At 32.8% G+C, this 22,506-nt stretch overlaps 2 protein-coding genes across 2 annotated transcripts; one reads left to right on the forward strand and one right to left on the reverse strand.

Moving 5' to 3' along the window:
- The first annotated feature begins 2,040 nt into the window (after nucleotides 1-2,040).
- LOC142980173 (pupal cuticle protein 27-like) lies at nucleotides 2,041-5,887 on the forward strand. The gene is made up of 5 exons (XM_076125505.1): nucleotides 2,041-2,073; nucleotides 2,432-2,705; nucleotides 4,409-4,657; nucleotides 5,135-5,228; nucleotides 5,764-5,887. Exons 1-5 carry the CDS (start codon nucleotides 2,065-2,067, stop codon nucleotides 5,885-5,887), a joined length of 750 nt encoding a protein of 249 aa, XP_075981620.1. The 5' UTR covers nucleotides 2,041-2,064.
- Nucleotides 5,888-7,722: 1,835 nt separating this feature from the next.
- Nucleotides 7,723-17,646, reverse strand: LOC142980121 (cuticle protein 3-like). The gene is made up of 4 exons (XM_076125430.1): nucleotides 17,606-17,646; nucleotides 14,818-15,012; nucleotides 10,307-10,505; nucleotides 7,723-8,318 (listed from the first exon to the last, which is right to left on the reverse strand). The coding sequence occupies exons 1-4, from the start codon at nucleotides 17,612-17,614 to the stop codon at nucleotides 8,209-8,211; spliced, it is 513 nt and encodes a 170-aa protein (XP_075981545.1). The 5' UTR covers nucleotides 17,615-17,646; the 3' UTR covers nucleotides 7,723-8,208.
- Nucleotides 17,647-22,506: the final 4,860 nt, after the last annotated feature.

Consider the following 22,506-nt stretch of genomic DNA (forward strand, 5'->3'; position numbering starts at 1 on the left):
ATTAAGTATTAGATACGCTTAATGTTCCAAACAAAAACTTCCGGACAATGTTTTATAAAATATTTTTTATTTAATCACTTAGGCCTGAGATCCGTTATAGATTTAATTGATTTATTACATCATGCAGATGTCTGTCATCACGTCTTTTTGCATGATGAGGTAAGCAGAAACCAAGGTCTAGTTAATATATAGTAAAGTATTACTCCCTATTATGAAATAAAGCCATCCACAGTGACTATAGCTGTCTCAACGCAAAAAACTTATTACATTTTTTTTGCACAACATGCTTTTGCAACATACAACAAAAAAAAAGAATCAAAATTAGATGCACAAACAAGAATTAGTGTGTGTAGGTGCACTTGATGCAGCTGCACAAAAACAATGGTGATCGCTTAGCGTAATGCTGCAAGCGCTTGACAGCGCTGAATTTCAGCGATATAGCAACTAAAAGGATTTTTATGATATTAATTTTGTTTATTAAGACACCAAGTAATTTTGAAAAGATGTTAGTGTAGACTGTGTTCATTAAATATTCCGTGTAAAAGGACTTTTAGGATTTTGCAAGATGTCAAAACGATTTTTAGCGCTCTTATAGCTCTCTAAATATTTTTATTATTTCTGGAATCGTGAAAGCAAGATTTTAAATTAAGCTATTCACATAAATCAAGGAGGATTCCATTCCGTATAAGATTTTACCTTTCAAAAGTGTTAACTAAGCTCACTTCAACTGAAGTAAATAACGGTACCTATCTGTAAAATGTCCGCGGCAAAGGTTGCTTAACCTACTAACACCAAACAGTAATCACTACCGATACAATATATACAGTAATTTGATCTTATTAAGATCACACCACACATGACCTTGACCCGACCTTGACGATCACTTTCATTCACAAGTAATTTGGAACTTCATTACAAGTGCTCAGTTAAAATGATATTGCTCTGATAATTATGATGCGAAGGCGTGTTTAAATAACTGTAGTTACACGAAAGATACATTAAATGTATGATATTCTTAACCCTAAAATTGGTATGTTTGTAATTTGAGAGCAGGTCTTTAAATAATCGTGGTATAATTTTGGGAGGATTATAACTTTAGAAATACGTTTTGATAGCATTATGAACAGGTTCTTGCATTTGTTGTAATTATTGTAGAATATTATCATTATAACGTATGCCATACCGTCGGGCAGGATGCTGGTCGAAAAAGTACTCACTCATCATCAGGCAAATTACTTTACAACTACTTTTATTTATACATACATTTTTGGGAACGAAAGTATCGACCCTACTTAACGTGGGATAAGAACAAGACAAAGAAGGAAAATGTCTATCAAGAGTAGTCTACAGCTGAACATAGAACTCCATAATGTTGTAGGAAAAAAATGTGTAATTTACGTAAAATAATCAATAATTTTGTTACAAGGCCTTTACGAATTTAACTTTTAACCTAAGTTACAACATATATGTTGTTGTTAAATGTAGAGCAACCCGGATCTTTACTTTAAGTGGTAAAGGGTTTTGTAAATTAAGGTTCTTTGTCCTAACATTTATTAAGTCATTGAATGGCATCTTGCTTAATTTGTTGGTACATTACTGTCTTAACAGTCCACTCTATATAGGTCATATTATAATAATGCTTTGTCTTTTTCCTTTTAATTCTTATTTTAGTAAAGCTTCTTCTTAGACATTTTTCCGTAACAGTCTGAAGAGATAGTTCTGAGTAGTTTATTGCTGTAGTTTTTTTTTACATACTACTTACTTAGCCTATTATTGCACAACAGGGGAAATTTTGAAACTGATGTCATTTTTTGGCAAAAAATCTGATATAATTCAATCGAAGGATATCTACTCATCTCAATCCTTAAAATAGAAAGTGCACAACCTTTATCAAGAACAACAAAACGATTAAACATTCAAGGTCCGTATTATCGCCGATGTCATCCAGTAACAGATATTAATGTAAAAATCAATGATTTTTGTACGCATATAAAAGTGCAGGGATTCTATGAGAAGGTACAGTTTGTATCTTGTGTTGTGAAGTTCCAGTGTTCTCAGGATACAATGAAATTGGTAAAGAAATCTAGACTATTTTAAAGTCTAATTCTAGGCTAGAATCCAAAATACTAATCTTGTATTACCTTAAACTCGTTTTCCTAAACTAGACTTAAAGCTTTTCCGGTTCTAGAATACAAAAATCTAACTTACATTTTACCTTCTGCAGATACCTTTTTAAGGTCAAATATTCAAAAACAACAGTCAATAACTAAAAAAAATTAGAGAATCTGCTAACTTTTCGGAGAGCCTGTCTATGTCATGAATAAAGTCCCAACAAAAATATTTATAGCTGAAAAGCCTTTCTAGCTAGAAGTCTAAACACCTAAAACATATTTTCCAGTAGAAAGTCCTTTTACCAATTTCCTTGTTCCAGCTCATCATTACAACCGTCTTCGCACTGAGCTCAGCCGCTCAGTTGCCATCGAGAAGCTACATCCCACAAGGACAAGGGCAGGGAGGTCACGGAGGAGGCTTCCCGGCAGGTCACGGAGGTCAAATAGGCTTCCAAGGAGGTCACGGAGGTCAAGGCGGCTTCCAGTCTGGAGGAGGCTTCCAATCTGGAGATACGGGCAACAGAAGATCACAGCAGAATGCTGAAAAGAATGCCGCTATTCTGAAGCAGGATCAGGCTATTGAGGAGGATGGAAGTAAGTTTGATAAGACTTTGTTTTGTGTAAGATACTAAAATATTTGGTAAGTTTACTAGCAGTAGAGAATCAGCTAGTTACATGGTTGTTGGCACAATCAGTTTGAGAATAGGTGATCTCTTAGTTTCATGAGCAAATACAGAGTATCATGGTAAAGTACGTAGTTTAATGACATGACAACGACGGGGTCTATCCATTTGGTCACTAGTACTTTTTTTGCTTTTGGCGTATTGCTACATTCAGGTATACGAAGCTATTTAGCGCGTGCTTCACAACAGTCTTTTTATAAAAATTTATACGTAATTTATATGACACTGCACAAGAACTGACCCTAGAACTAGAATATAAAAAATCATGGAATTCGCTCTTATAAAAATAAAAAACCATTAGTTGAAAGATATTACTAGATCTACCTAATTACTTTTTAAACTTCAGCAAGATTATTAAAATCATACAAATTCATACCTACGTAATTAGTACCTCCAAACTAATTGCACATTACTGATTATCGTGACTCGTCTTCAATCATTACGCTACTAGATCCTGTTACTTCAAATATATCGGTAGCAAGTTTTTACACGATCAAGAGCATCCTAAATGATCTCAGAATATATTATGATGTCACGATTTTATCAGTACTAATTTAGATACATAACGTTGCATACACATTGCTGTTCCTTTTTGTAGAGCAAGTTACTCCGGCTATTAGCTCATGATGTGAACTCCTTAAATGCAATTAATTATACTTCGAGATTTTAACTAAAACAAGCTGTTTTCACAGCTTTTTAAATGGAGCAAAAGGAGAATAGCACCAGAGTAGTCTTTGTAACTATACAGAACTTCATCCATTTCTTGACGAAATATAACGTCAAACCTTGCATTTGTTTTTACGTAAAAAAAAGCTAAATTCTATTATCGAATTTTGGATTCAAAACATTGATTTCAATAAGTAATCTCAGTTAAATAGCATTCAATATTTTACTAACGGTCTTAATGCTGTAAATGTAACATAGGTAACGTAAAACAGTACCCTAAAACACCTAGACATTTCTAGGACAGCTAGTACCAATTTAGATGCACCATATATCTAGTTAAAATCATTTACTTATCAGCTAATCACGAATACTGAATTAAGAATATGAAAGCACTATTGTAGTAATTGTATTGGAACTAAATGTCAAGGTAGATGCAGTATTATATCGATATAATAAATGTAGCAGTACTTATGCGTTAAGCATTCAATTGTCACTAGACTGCACTTGTAAGGTTACAAGGAAGATGCGACTGTATTACATCCTGTTCATTTCATTGAGGCTGCTGATTTTTTATTGTCTAGTATATATTATATATACTCAAGGTCGTATAGGTATAGAGGTATATTGCTTGCAACAATATCTTGCTTAAAGGGAAGTTCTCAGGACAAAATAAAAAGGCATATCTAGCAGAAAATGGAAGCCTGTAGGAAAAAGATAACCTGAGAATATCCTACAAATAAAAAATTTGATAATACATAGTACACTTCAGTAGGTAACAATAGACGGACTTTATAATACACGGTCAGCTATTAAGTTTAAAACTTTTCAGAATAACTTGAAAATATAGTTTTTTTTAATGCTGCTATCACAATTATAACTACACCTAGGATACATAAAAAATATTTTAATTTTAACTTCTCCGTGTTTTAACCAACATTCTTCTTCCAGGCTACCACTTCGGCTACGAAACAGAGAACGGCATCAGGGCCGAGGAAGCCGGCAACCCCGTCAATGCTCAAGGAGGCTTCGCTTACAAAGGAGACGATGGCCACACGTACACCATCACATATACTGCTGGAGAAGGTGGCTTCAGACCTCAGGGTGAACATCTGCCGGTAGCTCCTCCCACTCCTGAAGCTATCCTGGAGGCTTTGAGAAAGAATGAGCAGGATGAGGCTGCTGGTATCTTCGATGATGGTGGGTAACATGTTATGGTAAAAGATATAAAGAACCTTCTACTGGTATTTTAAAGCAAGCCTAATAACTTTTACACATGATTGTGTGGCCTTAGTTTCCTAGTGAATCAATATCAATTAAATTCAATTACCTCATAAGTATTACTAAAAACATTCCTACATGCCTGATCCCGTGTTCCCATAGGGGTAGACAGGGACTAAAGAAAATTACACACTGTCAATATTTAATTACATGGAAAAATTGACTGTTAGATTTAAGTCTGAAATCTAAGAGACTAGAAAATATAATCTTGTTGTATAAAGTGTGGATTTAAGATATTTTCGAAACCAGAACATGCAATAGTTGGTTGTTCTGGTTTCGAAAATATCATTGTTATTATTTTTAAAACTCCAATTTATTATGCTTTTAACACCCAAATTCATACTCAACCTAAAACCTTCACATTTTTTTAAAACAAATTACTCTTTTCTCCACCAGGTCAATACCACCCCTCCCCCAACGAAGGAGGCTCCGGCGGCCACTTCGGCTCCGCCAACCATCAGGGCAGCTTCAACAGTAACAGCGGTTACAAGTACTGATCAAGTGATAGTCTAGACTAGTTAGTTTATAAGTTTGTATGTTATGTTAATAAAGAAGATCACAGCTTATTGATACTTATGGATTTTTATTTGGCCTTAAAATATTGCACAATTAAACCAGCGTGGTCGACCAAACCCACTCTGGAAGCATCTCTTATGTCTCAAAAGCTACTTGAAACCTTTGCTCAGTTAATAATGCTCAGTTAATACAACACCTTATGAATAGAAAAAGAGCGACCAAACCATTAAATTTTCCACACTAACGCTACCTATGAGCTCAAAGATAAACTAAGTAAGCTTTCGATAAGAACTTTGGTTCATCAATATTCACTTTATGAATGAATGGTGAAGCAAGTAATACAAGGCAGTAGTGCCATCTAGATTGCAAATATCAGAACTAAACATCACATGCTACGTTATACGAGTGCCTTGTTTTTTAGTGTTAGCAATTTCATTGATAGTGATAAACAAAACTAAATTGTAAGCGCTTTGGTACACAATTCTTTAGAAATGTGTCTTCTGTATTAGGACTCCGACACACAGTGACGGCAACACGGCAGCCGTGACCGCCCCGCCGGCGACCGTGCTTCTTTATGTGCCAGCGGGTTACGTGTCGTGCCGGCGTTATTTGTTCCTAGCATTCGAGCGGTAATGCTGGGTATTGACAGCTCTGCGTGGCTTGTGCCATTATCTCTCAAATTGTATGTACAGTGCTTGGCCACTCGCAACTAAACTGTGACTTTTACAAAGTAAGAGTCTCAACATGAAAAATTCGGTAAACTTTGAAATCAAAGCGCCTACAACTTTGGTGTATGTGATTTGGTTATGACTTTATATACCAATGCTTATTTAAAGGAAGCGGGAATTTGTCATTATAATATGTCTCTCTGGAATATTAAAATAGGAAAATGTATAACGATAATAATCAAAACTAGAATATGAGGATTTTTTTTTCCATACAGGACAAATACATAAAAAAGGCGCTATCAAGTCTTTGTCACTGGCTACAGTAACTATTAATTCTCTGAAGTGCCATACAAAACAATACTTATAAACGAAATTTTATGGATGCGAATGAAGCAAAGGAAGTTTGTAAGTGGCGTTCTCTGGTCTCTGCCTATCCATTTGGGAAGAAAGCGTGATTTTATGCATGTTTGTATGTATTCTGCGTTGTTTATGGTTTCAGCAACCATCATGGCCGAATATCGTCTAAAAGACTTTATTTCTGTGGTAGTACTCATAACAAGCTTTATTTTTCAGCCGTAACTTTTCATATTTAGTGAATTTACTATAAAATTAAATGTAATTAAGTGCTATTATGCTTTCGTTATTTCAACGCTTTACTCTTTTCGCTAACGCCTGATCATACGCTCTTGGCAAGGTGCCTTGGCGAATTATAAGTAAGCGCCTTGAAAAGACATCAACGCGTAGCGTTTGGGTATTTCGTTTACGTTTTTGGTTCAGGTAATATATTATATACACTTGTTTTCCTGATCCTTTGTAGTGTAAAAATTAGTTTAAAATTAATCAGCGTAAATATATTTATTTCGAAATTTGCCCAAAACGAAATACCTTGCAAACCAAACAGTCTAAATACTCGCTTAATAAAAACATTAATCTATTAAATTTACTCTTTATGCAAAGTCTGCAATAATATATTGAAAAACCAATAAACAGTGTCAAAAAATATTTGAAATTACGAAAAATCTTTACAGATGGCTTCCACAAAATTTTCTTTGACAAAAAAGTATTCTTACAACTCAATACTGCATTGAATTACTGCAACGATATCGAATATATCGAATAATAGTGAAAGAAAATCTTGTAAAAATCTTTATTTAAATTTGGTTTTTACCTAAACAATAAAATTCTCACAGATAAAAAAAATCGTGTTGAAAGTATAAGCGAGAGCGAAGAGCAACGATAGCTGGGTGGTCTTAGTGCTTGCCTTCCAGGGTAGTGGTTGAGGGTTCGAACTCAAGGGAATACACCAATGTATTTTTCAAGTGATGGGTGTATTAAAAATGGTTATCACTTGTTCTAACAGTCAAGAACAAACATCGTGATTTAATTACGCCTGAAAATTTTAAAAGAAAAGTTAAAGTTAAGCTAAGTAAACGAAATTTAACAGTTTTCAACTCGTAATTAGCCTTGGTGAACTTAAGGCCTTTCCAGAAAGGAATCTTTTCCCCATCAAAAAGACTTTTTTACCTTTAAGTGTCCTGTGCTGTTACCTAATCTCCTGCCACACGAGGAAGGGATTAGGTCTTAAGTCCACCACGCTGTCCAAGTGTGTGTTGGGGACTGCCCTCAATAAATGTGTTGAACAAATTTTAGGCATGTTTCATCACGATGTTTTAAAAAGGTTGAATTGATTGATTTTTAAACTAATGGGTATCCCTCATTTTGTTATAATTATATTTTATTTTATTCGGCAGGAAATTGACATTAATTGGGTAATGTGTAAAGAAAAAGACAGTATTATAGAAAATATCGTTTATATATTTTTATTCATAGAATAAATAGATTTCATCTCACGTCTTCTCACTGGTAACCATCATGACTACAACAGATTACGCATAATTATCACTTTCTTATTTATTCACCATATTATTCGATGTTTAGTACTGTTACTTATTTGCAAGTATATCTTGATTAAAAACAATAAGAAAATTAAAATATAGCACAATAGAATCTGTTTCGTAATTACTTAGAGAATTAAATTATCACAAATCTTTCTTTCAATCAAAACATACTCACGAATAAGTTTCAAAATTAAATAAAGTAGAGCATAATTCATATTATATCAATTGCATTTTTTCGCTAGTGTGCGTACACACCATATTCCAATTACGAATCAAATCGCTCGGATTTATGTGTGCGTGTAATTACAACGCTATGAAATATGCTCTACTTTAACTAATGATTTGTATTAAATGTGTATAACTAAGTTAGGATTTGTTATGTCAATGTTTAGAATTTGTAGGGCTGTCTGAAACCAGCGGAAGCCTGTGCTCTGGCGTTGTATTGGGGCTGAGGAGCGAAGCCGGGAGCGTCGCCATACTTGCCAGGGTTGTACTGACCTGTAAACGAAAGAACAAATTTACATTAGATATGAAAAAACGTAAAAATAAATAATGGCTGAATCAGTGACGGTCTAACATCACTCCACAGCTTCCGTGCACAGTGCTTAAAGTCGCCACGCCGCTACCATTGCGTCGAGAGGTTCGATTCCCATGCGGAATAATTATTTGTGTGATCCACAATTAGTTCATTCGGGTCTGATTGTTCTTTGTGTTCGTTGTTTGCATGTTTGTTAAAGTCCCCGCGATACAAGAGCAATTCCATGCGCGGGAGTAGTCTTTAAAAAAAAAGATTTAATAATACTGTTTTATTAATGTCACCCATCTAAGACTAGACCTTGCTAGAGTTGCTTAACGTCACTTGTTTTATCTATTGCGTAAAATCTAGTAATTGTCTTTAAAATCTAGATCTTTTGTTCTAACAAAAGAATACACGCTTCATACAAATAAGACCGCGACTAATTTACATGTTCACTTGCATCTTGCACTGGTACACTGACCTTTACATGATTACCCAATGACCTTTCACCGTGACCGTTCTTTACTAATACGAATTTACACCTTAAAACTATACTAATACAGTCTAAAGTCGCTTGGCAGATGTTTGAAAATGATTCTTCGTGATAATGAACTCTTCATTTTGTAGTTTAGAGCATTTTGTGTTCTATGTTTTATAGGATAAAGTTGACTTTTCTATATTGGTTCTGTCTAAACCATTACTCGAAAGTACAATTTTACATGTGCGGTTAAAATAGTCTTTAGTGCTCTAGAAATATAGGTGATATTTGGTTGTTTTCAGTAATTTGAGGTTGCAAAGGATAATGAACTAAAGATTTTATGAGATAATAGCTACTGTTTTCGTGAACAATAGGTCAATGCAGTGAAGGGATAGTCCCACGAGTAAGGTCATTCGTTCATGAACGGTGATTAGAATGAACTATGGGAATGTTAGACTAATTCAGTTTCGACAAGGTAAAATGACACTTATTTGAATAAAATAATTGCGATGTTTGAGAAATAGATGTCATTATGATTTGAATTTGATAAGTGTTGAGAAAATTTTGTAATGATGTTGGATTTTCAGTTTTAGATTATTGTAAGTGAATTAAATTTATGTGAGTCAAGTTATTTAAAGCTTGGTCGGTAATTTCATGTTCAGTTTTTGTATGACAATATTTATCAAAGCTCCTATTAATAGATTGATTTACTGATTGGAAACCAAACGATTGTGATTATTATTTTCACCAATCCATTTTGTTGGAGCAACGACAATTTTGATGATATTGCTTAGGCACTTAAACAGTATATTGAATTGCTCCTTATTTTTGAGAAGTAGTCTAGGAAGAAGAAACAGAACTTAGATGGGAACAAGTTCGAAAAATTGACGGAAAAAAATGTGTTCGATGTGGGTATTTACGGCTTTATAATTAGCAGCTCAATCCAGAAAGACAAATTTAACCATTTATCATAGGCCTTTAACATAATATAGACTAGGCAATCCACAAGCAGTGACATTTCCCACCAAGTGCCCTATCTAATATCTAATAGTCGTCATTAGTCTATGTCTGGGTGCCGCAATTTGCTTGTTATGTTGTATTACGATGGTATTTACCATACGTTGGCTAATAATGTGACAAATTGAGGCTCGTTGTCGTGTTGTTCTTAAGTGGAATTATGTTTTACAAGCTTTTATCTTGTTACCTTAGATAGATTTCTGAGAACATTTATTACCATTCTAGAAGAGAGGTTAATGTTTCGTAAATCATCCTTAAAATTATTTTTATCGGAAAGAAAGACATTCAAGTTGTCAAGTGAAGAGGATGAAGTATCAAGTTGTGGTGAAGTCAAAAGCTTATTTTACCTTTTTTTCTACAAAGCATTTTAAATGACTATTCGGAGCCCTTATCCTTTCAGATAAATAAAAGGCTTAGTAAAATTTGAGTAAAAATGGATGCCATGACTGAATGTAAACCGTAGCTAGTACTCACCATCATCAATGATGCCAGCAGCCTCATCACGGGCGTTCTGCTCCAAAGCCTTCAGGATAGCCTCAGGAGTGGGGGGAGCGGTGGGGAGGTGAGCACCCTGGGGCTGGAAGCCACCCTGTCCAGCTGCGTAGCTCACGGAGTAGACCTGACCGTCGTCACCGGTGTACTGGTAGCCGCCCTGAGCCTCGATACCGTCAGCCTGAAATGAGGAGAGAGGAAAGTTAGTGTGGAGAAGAAGAATATTGATGAGACTGCTTAAACACTAACACAAACTGTTTAACAAATTAGGGCTGAATAGATTCGGTCAAACAGTTATATTTTTTAAATTTTCAATGGGAATAAATATGAGTTTTTTTTTAATGATGACTTAGTTTTTTCAGCTTCCACGAATTAATTATTTTCTGTAAAGTATACTTTGTAATTGACTTGTAAATCAAAATTAATACTTCAACTTTATCAGCTGCATATACCTTAAGATTAATAATATAGATCTTCAATTACAAATAACAGCTCTATTAACATATAATCAAAACCTATACTTAAATCAAATAAGATGGATGTATCAAACAGTTATTAAACTAAACAAATGTCAAACTAATGTCAGACAAATTATTTGTAATTCCGTTCACTCAAAGAACGAGGTTAATTGAATGAAATAGTATTGTTTTAAACCTTGAAAGGTTGAAAGGTCAAATGATGAGTAGGATTTACTTAGTTTAATAAATTAGTTTGTTATTGATCTAGTTGTTGACCATGACTTTTCCTTGAAGGAGGGTCTGACATTACAATCGCAGAGTTCTGGGTTCAAATCCCAGTTTTGTTTAATTGATTTCCAATTGTACTATTCACGTGTTTCTATACTAGCAGATTCATTCAAGCTTATACGGATAATTTACAGAGTCCATAATGAAAATCAAAAAATCATAATGTATTTTTTTCACTTGGTTTCTTGGTAAAAAAATGATTGACGACCAAAATACTATTGCGTCGGGAGATCATGGGTTCGATCCCACACGGAACAATTATTTGTGCGATCCACGAATAATGGTTTCGGGTTTGTATTTTATATGTTTGTAAAAGTTCCCGAAATACACAAAAGCGTTCTAAGCTGTCTTTAAAAAAAAAATAATACATTAATGATCATCTCACAAACATTTAATTACCGATTAATTATAGGATAAATCAATTTAAATTATCGTCTTGCATCCATTAACATCGAGACTCATCTCGAATGAAATTCAAATGACCCATGAGTGTTGCCACAGGTAATAAGTGATAGGCCGTAATTAATAAGTTTTGCAAGTTGACATTTAATTTTACTGTAATAACAGTTTTATTGCATTATTAGCTTCCTGATGTTACTTGAAAGATGTTAATGCGTTTTAAATTTTATGTTTAGGAATGTAAGTGCTGTATAGTTTAGATATTATAGCTTTATAAACTGAATCAATTTAACGTAAGAAATTATCGAAAAGTTTCGTCGTTTTAATAATTCATTTTTATTTCTATGTAGACAATACTCGTGATAACCCTTTCATGCATACAAGAAAAAGATATGCGGTGCCAAATGTTTGTCCTTGCATATCTTTCAAAATATGTAATAGTTTTCAGAATAAATTATTTTTTTTTTGGTTTGCGATTGAAACGGCTTCAAGTTTGTTCCCAGTACTCTTCACCCACAAGTATTGAAATCTGGCACTAATCCACACAATATAGAAAAAAAATATCGATCCCTTTGAAATCGGTGTCAATCAAGTTAGCAATATTACAATAGGCATACAAAACTATACACACAGAAAGCACGACGAAGCAGGCACACCATCCTTTTTACAGTCGGTTATCAACACACATAAGTGCATAGGTTACTAACTATAAAAGCCTGACATTAATATCCAATATGAATCGTCGCTAACGACTCAATTGCACAAACAATCTCGTCAATTTGACATGTCAAATGTCTAAAGTGTCAAAGTGTCATTTGACACTTAATACACTGAAGGAGTGAATGTTAAATTGATGATGTTAACATTTAGACGCGTTAACCTTTCCTTAGATGTGTTCATTTTACTTGAATTTGTAAGAATTTGTAGTAAACTGTCTAGAGAGAACGTGTTTAAAGTAATCGTGCTAATTTTAGATGGAAATAAAGATTGTTTATGTGTAAAGTCAAAGAAAATGGTATCCGTGTTCAGTTTCCTATAGGTTAACTGATAATAAAATAAATAAATAAATTTAACCCATTAATGTTTCACTGCTGGGCAAGGGTCTCCTCCCGTAATGAGGGAGGGGTTAGGCCTTGAGTCCACCACGCTGGCCAAGTGCGGGTTGGGGACTTTGCATATCCTCAATAAATGGATAATATGAAACTATTTTCATAGAAAAAAATAAGATTGTAAAATAAATTATGAAGTAAGTTTAGACTAAAAAATATACTTAAGGTTAAGGCAAAATCATTTTCAAATATTTTTTTCAAAGAAGCTCTCGCTTACGTTCATTGCTAATCGATTCAATAAAGCTAAAGGCAATTAAGAAAGAAATTGGTTATATAACATGATGCTATCGTTTTACGATTACCTAACGTGTCTTTGCAATGGTGACAGCTAAAGGAAGTTCTGTTTAGTAATATTTTTCTCTAAGCGTCTCTACTTTTGTATAAACATCTATCTTTAAAGAGAACACTCTTCTTAATGCTCTTGATTACCAGAGTGTCTTTTAAACAATTAAACTAAACTGGATTTTTTTAATACCTATGTTTTTAACTGTCGGGACAAGGTTTGTATGGGATCGGTTAGAGTAAAATTCCCACGGAAATAAAACCAACAGAATAATTAAAAATATCCTGACGAAGTCGGCTAGTTTCTAATGAAATAGACTTTTGTAATTGCAAAGAAGATCTTCATCAAAGTAGCCACAAATCAACTTTCTAATACTTGCAATAAAGCCTACAACTACACATTAACATTACGACACTAAGTTTAAGTTATCGATAAGTATAATCTACAAAACTAACTATAAATCACGCTAACTGACCTTTTGTGGTGGTCAGTACCCTTTAACTCGTGTGGGTAGGTCACTAAAAAGATTACTAGGTCATCTGCAAATGTTGGAGCATTTAGATGAAGTGAGACCGTGACGACTACGATTATGCAGCTTTTGTTTTTTGGAAAGTAATTATAGTGATTTAGTTATTTTAATTTTATTAGGTAAGCGGAAATTTTTTCGTAGTAGCAGATGAGAAAGATAAAGAAAAGAGTAAAGTTAAGGGAATGAGTTAAATATCAATCATTTTGCCATTATCATGTAAAATGCTTTGTAACTTCAGAATAATTGATAGGCTAGAATTTTAACCATAAAATAAAAATGTTAATGTAATTTATATTTAAATATTTTTTATTACATAACTGCACTGACATCTTCTTACGTCGTGTCGTTCCCGTATCGTACCGTCTAAAACACTATAGTTTATCATTTAGTCTCATGTACTAGACTACACAATAGTTCATTTTCATAGACCTACAATTATTTTGTCTCGATATTGCCATAATATGGCAGATTGCCACACGTAGACTATTACTGGTTCTCTGAAGTCTATGACCTTAGGGTCAAGGGTGTGAATTATGGTAAACATTGTTGTTCTATTTTAGGATAAAGGGAATTAGATTATAGCCCTTTGTCGTCCTTGGTGCAGTAGTTAAGGTGGCTGGCATGCTACTATCCAGCAATATCGAAGGGGTTGGGGTCTGACTCTTACAATTTGTGAGATACACTAATTTACTAATTCGGGTGTAGTTTTACTTTGTGTCTGTTGTCTGTATGTCTGTAAAAGCCCTCACGACGCAGAACTAATTTCAGTGCGTAAAACTATTTATAATCAGTTTGTGTGTACTTTACTGTAACATCAAGCGATTTTAAGTATATATAATAGTTAAATCTAAAGATCCGACATATATTATGATATTTAATTGTCATATAACTACGCTAATCTATGCCTCAACTTATTATGATTCAAACGAACAATTACTACAAAATTCCAAAGTCCTGACTTATCGAACACCAACGTACACCCACATTGAAAGCCATCTGTGAATCTCTGCATATCATTATACCAAACATTTATGCCTTGCAGCCTATTACATATTTTAATATTGCGGTCTAATAATAACTTCACTTGTACTACTTATATCCATTATAGTTTACTCTATGGTCATAGTATTATAATTTGTATGGTCATTTCAAGTTGTCACTTCTGGCACAGTTCGATAGTACGTGTAACTCTTTGAGTATTAACTAACTCGATACAAAATCTATTATTCCCTGTTGATGAATATTTAGCATTCATTCAATAATAAGCAAGATGTACCACCCCCATAAATCTACCTGAACAACTTTTTAAATTTGTTTCTAAATACGCATGATATTTTGCTTATGGTCAATTATCTTATAAAGTCGTTATTTAACCTCCTTCCAGAAACAATTTCAAAGGTGATTATTTAAGTGAATATTTCACTCACCTCACGGCCCTGCTCCTCAGCCTTAATTCCATTCTCAGTTTCATAGTTGTATCTGAAGGAGTCTTCTTTGACGTCTGAGTCCAGGGCGATGATCCTGGCATTCTTCTCGAAGGAGGCCTGAGGACGGTTGGACTGTTCAGGGTAGGCGGGGGCGAAGGCCGAGGCGGCGATGCCGAAGAGAGCGGAGATCAGGAGCTGTAGAAAAGAGTGTTTTTAGTACTGGCTTGTGAGTTGCTTAAAAGATGAACGTTATAATTATGGCACTTTGATACCACGCCTGTAGTAAACGAGGTCATAATGCTTATATCTATAGTAACTGCGTTTCGGTTCAATTCCCAAATATAGTATAGTAAATGTCCTAAATGTAGTATATAAAGTGATATTTAAGCAAGTAGATATACTTTTACATTTCTGTAGAAATATTTTCAACGTTTGTCTTGATGTTTATTATAAGCCTGGTATTTTGGAAAAAACGCGTCCTCAAAAATGACAAATGGCTAAAATTTGGTGTATATCGATTCTCTGTTTGGCTATAACCAGCATGAAGTTATACAAACGGTTACTAAATCATCAGTCAAGTGATCCTTTCGGTATAGATAAAACAAGAATTCAAAACCTTCTAACTCAATTTTTATGCAACAACTTTACATAATTACATAGGCTGTAATGTTATACAACATTAATTAACATTTGTTATTCACTAAGTTTACACCATAAAGTTATGCGTAAATTTTAGGGTTCCGCAATCTTACAAAGATTCAATTACATTCATTTATCTCAATCTTAATTTGTATTTTATCAAAATTTGATCAGTTTTTAATGGTTTTTTGTTAAGGTCTGCTGATCATTACTGAAATCGAGATTAATGTGTGAAATATGAGTTTGAAGTTTTGTAAGTAAAGGTTAATGGGTTTGTAGACTATAGTCCAGCAACTTACTTATGTGGCAGACCGTGGCTGTTTGATACAACTACTATTTTACTCCGGAAAGACACAGAATTTTTTATTATAATCTAGGTAAATTTTGCGTGTAAAGGCTCTCTAACAGGTAGTCGGACATAAAATGTTTTCATGCTTATACCTTATGATATTGTGTAGTAACTATAATTTTATAGACTTCATTGAAAGTTTTAAAAGTATATAAGGATTGGAACAAAAAAGTTAATATTTTTTTGTATATTTATAATAAGTCAAATATTTTTATAATAAGTCTTAATTAAACATGTATTCCCTTTTTTAAGGTTCCGTACCCATAGGGTAAAAACAGGACCCTATAACTTAGTCTTTGTTGTGTCACCAGGAGTATTAATGAGTATTAATATTAATGCAATCCTTTTTTAATGAGGAAGTAAATTAATGCACATGAGTTTTTTGTAATTAGATCTGAGTTATTATATTATAGAAAATTATTTAATTACTATAATTTTCCCACAATATAATAACAAACAATAGACTCGTTATAACATACACAAAAGAACGGAAACATGTATAAAAAGTACTATAGTTCAAACCATTGTACTATAATATATGTATATTATCTTCATCAAATAGCTTTCAGATTGATTGACAATAAATAATATATAATTAGTACTCATTAGTTTTTTTAGTTGATTTTTTATGGGAAAATTTCCTATAAATTAATATTTGATTAACGCGAAATCTTATATTGTACGGAACTAAGTCCTATTTAAAAAGTTGATGAAACAATCATAGATTAAAAAAGTTCCAAACAGATTTATTTTCTCAAAATGTCCATTGTTTTCGTATTTTGAGACTCATCGCTAGCGTGTCAGTGAAATAGTAACACATTTGTGACATGCTAGTTTAACTTTTGGATTTGCTTAAAATATAGCGATTGTTTTGTTTTTAGTTGTAGTTGAATTTCTATGTGGAAGTTAGTTAGAAAAAGTTGATTGTTATAAATTAAGTATGTTTTTACTGCAATTATTCACTTTTTAAAATGTCCGCGCACTTTACAACAACAATTTTTTGAACAAGATTTTTAGATTTCTTGTAAACTTTAATTTTATAAGCAATCGAGGAATTAATATATTCTATACATAAGACGATCAACAAACACTTTGACCATACGTAAAATTAACAAAATGACTTACAAAAAGAAAATCAGCTCCATATTTATTTTAATTTAAAACGAGCACATATTATTTTAAAAAACGATGACTAGATAATATTTAATTAGTTCTAAGATGAGTTTCAAAGCAATGTTAGTTTAGTTCGTGTGAAATTTCGACAATTGTTTGCACAACACGTTACACTCAATAGAAATTGATACAAACTGTATGTTAGTGATAATTTAATTATATAGAAGTATATGCTAATAAGTAGGTATATGTTTGAAAGTGCTGAATTTATTTTAAATGTTTTATAAGTATTTTTAAGAATGGATAAATGGTATTTTATTGTTATGGTAGTTATTTTAAGTTTTGCATTAATTTATGAATTAGATAAATAAAATAACCGCTTAGACACACAAAATAATCACTAAATAGTTACATTAAAGTGCACTAAGAATAAGATTTAATTTATGAAATAAATATTATTTTAATCACTTTTACTTTTTTTCTATATTAATGTATAAAATCCCAATAAATTTTAAAATTAAATTAAATAATAAAAACAAAATAATAACTACTTCATATATTCTCAGTTTGTATAAATAAATAGTTTTAGACATTTATCAAAAAAAAAACAATCCAAAAATCGTTAACACTTCCCAATCGATTAATAATATCGATAAAATAATCGTCTAAACAATCGACTCGACTTACCAGTTTCATGGTTGTAGGTCGGAGTTGAGTTCACGAATGTAACTAGAATCGTCTCCTCCTCTATATATATGCATATCTGACGGTTACAAAATTCAGTGTAGATCGTACCTAATGTTTTACAAACATTGAATTTTTTACGTAAGTCATAAAGATATGACATTTTGGTTGGGTGAAATGTTCAAGTGCAAGGTTATGGCTTTTTAGAACATTATTCATTATAATAATATAATATGTTAATAATAATATGTTCGAAATAATAATTATGTTAGTGCTTTTTATTTTAATTTGTAAGAATATTTGCTATTGATGTAGACATAAAAAAATAAGGTAACGAACCGAATTGAATATGACGGATTTTTAAATATTTATATAATATACATTATTTTTCAGTATTTTTCCGAATTACTTGTAATCTTGTATTTTATATTAAAAAATATAAATTTTAAGTGTAACAATGAAATTCAGTGCAGATCGTACCTAATGTTTTACAAACATTGAATTTTTTACGTAAGTCATAAAGATATGACATTTTGGTTAGATGAAATGTTCAAGTGCAAGGTTATGGCTTTTTTGTGTTTGTAGGTTATATAAAGAATATTATGTATTTTTAAATTCGTTTGGTTGGTCTGTTTCTCATACAAAAAGCCATTAATTTTTATTATTTTTCTCAATTAACCATTACGTAAAAAATATTGTCTCGGCCAGGATTTGAACTTTTAGTCGGATAATTTCCAAAACATTTATTCCTACATTTGCAGTCAAGCGCTTGTTAAGATATGATTTGAATAAGCAATATAAGCATGTTTTATATTAATCAAATAATTATATATCAATAAGTTTATTTATTATAGCAATAAATTACCAACTAGTAGTCATAGATATTATAAAATGTCACTAGTAATAATTTAATTTGTAATAAGTTTAAACCTTCTCGGTCGGTTGATGTCATGAATATTATAACTGAATTTCATTTAAAACAATACAACTCGCGCCTTAACAATTGCACTTTCGTCGCGGGGACTTTTACAAACAACGGGCACAAAGTACAACCATATCGAAAACAATTAAGTATTTGTGGATCGCACAAATAATTGTTCCGTGTGGGAATCGAACCCAACCCCCTGACGCAATGGTATCGGCGTGGCGACCTAGACCAATGCGCAACGGAGGCAGTCAATAAATAACACATCTAGCTGACTTATGGCTCCACTTGCAATCGTATGTTCTATTCCAGCCGTTTAGGGGTTAATTTTAAAAAGTAGCATATATCACAAGTTTAGGTGTCGATTTTAAAAAAAGTAGCCTGTGTGCTTCTTCACGTTATGCACTATCGTTAGTTCACCCATAACGGCGCAGCTGTTTTCACGAGAGAGACTGACAAACACTTAATATTACTTTACTATGCTGAAAGGTGCTTAATAAGGAATACTCGTAACTATAATCGTAGGTACATATATGGCTTTCAAAAATCTTCAACGCATTTTTGCAAATAAAAATTCCTTATCTCACGTGGGATATAAAACAATGACATGACTATCTTATCGTAGGTGTGATACACCTCTGCCTAACCTTTTAACGTACAAGCGATATGTTACATTCATTGCCAATAAAGAAAGGTCTTATAATAGGCACGCATCATCTTTCAGTGTCAATTTTATATTTGCATACGTATATTATTGAAGTAAATACATAATTTAACGTGAGTTTATTGTTTTTGAATACTCACGCTTCTAGTATAATAAAACTAGCGTTAGTTTATCTGTGTATCTGTACATTATAACTCCTGTACAAATTTTGAAAACATCGACATAAATAGGACAAACCAGGGTTAAGCCGTAATTATTTTTCAAAAATAGCCCCTAATCGGCTTTGATAAGGGATAAAATTTTGAAGGCGAGTCATGTGAATTGTCTAGTCTGCCTATAAATAGTTATCTTATAATGTTATTGAAGAGAATACGTAATTTTCCGTGATTTGATTGCATTGCAGTTAAATTTGAATATTATATTAAGAAGTCAGTGAATTTATCTATTGATAATACGTGCGGAGCATTGAAAATGTAATCTTGCAAAGACAGTTTGATTTGATTCTGATTTTCCTTTTGTACATAATAAATTACAGCAATTACAATTCTATTTCTTTATTTGTATGGTTAGTGGTAAAAAAAACTGTTACTGGACCCATTTCTTTACGAATACATAAGGGTTTCAGCTCTAAGGTCACCAAACGGCCACCCATCTCTAAAGCGTCCGCGGCATAAGTTGCTTAACCTACTAACGATTCGCTAACAGGTTAGTCTGACACTCGTTATTCTTTTAGTTAAACAAATAAATAAATGTTTAAGAAAACCGCAAAAACCTTGAAACGATAATTTATCTAAAGTTAAAAGTAATTACTCCAATAACATTAATAGTTATGTACTTGTATTTTATATATAACGGAGCTTTGAAGGTTGCATCATTATTTGTTTAGTCTTTTTGTGAAGGAACACCTTAATGACGCAGTGGTCAATAACTCAAACGACTCGTGAATATTTAGCAGGATTTAAAATCGTCCCCAATGCTGTGCAATGGCCTCCTCTTGATATAGGAAGGGTGTAGGACCTCCCATCTTGTCCTAATGCTGGGCAAAAGTGTCCTCCAAGAATAAGGAAAGCTTTAAAAATGAAGTTCAGCATGCTCTGGTTAAATACCGCTTGTGGACATGTCTTCTGACTATTTGTCACCATTAAAAATAATATTTATGTATTTATCATACATGCGTTGCTTCAAAAGGTCTTTACTGAGTTGTTTTCGGTTCGAACTTCTGACCAAATGCAACAAAGGCAAATTGTCACTGTACTTTTATTATTTTCGCGTTATACGATCGACAAAATTTGGCATAGTTCAATAATCGAACCCACATTCAATTTAACCATTGTGGTTTTTTTAAGAAAAATCACGCGCTAAAAATTGCTCTTGTGTCGCGGGTACTTTTACAAACATACGATCAACGGAACGAACCCCCGACATCCCGACGCAATGGTAGCGGCGTGGTGACCACTGCGCCACCGAGGCTGTCAAAATCATTACCACGTTGATATTGCGAGTATCCATATAACAGCTCAAAAGCTAAGCCATAAATTAATAAAACCTCAGTAAACAACAGAATTAGCCGGAAGACATAAAAATGGAAGTGTTCAAACTAATTTCCTCTCACCACTCATCCGAGTTTTAAATAAAGTTATAAATGACAAAGCCTATAATTACATTTATTACGCAACGGTCATTTCAGTCCAATTTCAAAGAAGGCCGTACATCAAATTTGTTGCATCATTTAATTTTGAACTTTGTTTAGGCTGTACGTATTTTTTATTTTATAAGTCAGCAGAAGGTGTGCATCGTTTGGCTTTAAAAAAATATGGCGAGGTTCTTCCTCGGGATACTAACCTTCACCCTACCAACTTGAACAAACCAGTCCAGTAATCCTGTTGTAACAGCATAACAGGTTAACGAACAAAGTTAAATTTCACTTGCTTTTATTAATAAACGGAGTTTGGATGTTAAATAAATTAGAATATGGCGAGGTTTTTTCTCAGGATACAGTCCTTCCCGCCTCTAAGTTGAACTAAACCAGTCCAGTAATCCTGTTATAACAAACAACAGACAAAGTTAAACTTCACTAGGTTTTATTAATAAGTAGTTACCTATGAATTAAGAATGTTAATTGTCCCTTCCATAGTGTCTGTTCATGTATCAAACTGCATTCAGCTCAAAATATGCCAAACGATTTTCTTACCATTTTAATCATCGAATGATTTAAAAGAAAAGCTCGTAATTAATTAAAACTTTTTCTTCCGAATTTGAGAATATTGTTTTTAATATCGGAAAGATCCTTACGTTCAAGGTTTGAGCGAAACATGACAATGAGTTTCCCTAATTGAGCGCAATTTTATTTTTTCTATTTGAATACGCTTCATAACAAAAACAATGCATTGTTAGTGCAATGCTTAGTCGTTCAAGCTAGTTCCAAAGCTAAGCATTTCAATATACTCCTAATAGTCCCTTTATAATCAATAACCTTCACATAACAATTCGTAAACTATGCAAACACCATTACTATGACAAGACAATAATATAATAACATTATTACATTATATATTGTAATATATAATCAGAATTAACACGCACAATGCGTAACGGAATCTTGTTCATTAGATAACTCGTTGATGTTTGGAAATGTCGGTCAGTCTGTCTAATGGAATAAGAAATCATTAACCAAAAAATTATGTCGATCAAAAATTAATAGCAATAAATCAGTGACACTGTTAAACTTAGGTCTAAATGTGAAATATTTTATCTAAAGATTATTTTTTACTCGTCAACAGTTAAGAAAATGTTTCTTTCATATTATTCTAGCCGTATCTATCTCCAGCTAACACTTTCTTATCACCTTAGATAGATAGATCAAGTCGTCGCACCATACAATCTTCATCGTACTTTTGTAACAGACGGACAGTGTTCACCCTGAGTATAGGATCGGTTATATTTATTTTAAAAGATTCATGTAAAAGTCGAACAGAAAGACGTGGAAAGAAACTAACTAGATATAAAACAAAACTAATTAAATGTACAATTTTAATAAAATTCACTTATTAGATACTGATTATACTTCTTAATAATAATGATACATTGACAATCATTACAAACATTATTGTATCTGTAAATTATTAAGTTATTAACGTTCCTAAGAATCATTAAATAGTTATACTATTCATATGGATACTTAGATTACTTAGAGACATAACAAGACCTGGGTTTAAAAATAGGTAACACTTCTCCAAAAATCACATCTATAGGGGCTCAACCGGGGAGGAAAATTTGAAGGCGAGGCCGCGAGAATCAGCCTGTCACTACATTCAC

Source organism: Anticarsia gemmatalis, chromosome 17 (genome assembly GCF_050436995.1).
Source record: "Anticarsia gemmatalis isolate Benzon Research Colony breed Stoneville strain chromosome 17, ilAntGemm2 primary, whole genome shotgun sequence".
In the NCBI taxonomy this organism is placed as follows: domain Eukaryota; kingdom Metazoa; phylum Arthropoda; class Insecta; order Lepidoptera; family Erebidae; genus Anticarsia; species Anticarsia gemmatalis.

Coding starts and splice junctions, on each gene's coding strand:
- LOC142980173 (XM_076125505.1), top strand. Junction 4,658..5,134: donor TGCTGGTATCTTCGATGATG/GTGGGTAACATG, acceptor TTTCTCCACCAG/GTCAATACCACCCCTCCCCC. Junction 5,229..5,763: donor AACAGTAACAGCGGTTACAA/GTACTGATCAAG, acceptor CTTCTGTATTAG/GACTCCGACACACAGTGACG.
- LOC142980121 (XM_076125430.1), bottom strand. Junction 10,506..14,817: donor CTGAGGAGCAGGGCCGTGAG/GTGAGTGAAATA, acceptor TCCTCATTTCAG/GCTGACGGTATCGAGGCTCA. Junction 8,319..10,306: donor TGCTGGCATCATTGATGATG/GTGAGTACTAGC, acceptor TTTCGTTTACAG/GTCAGTACAACCCTGGCAAG.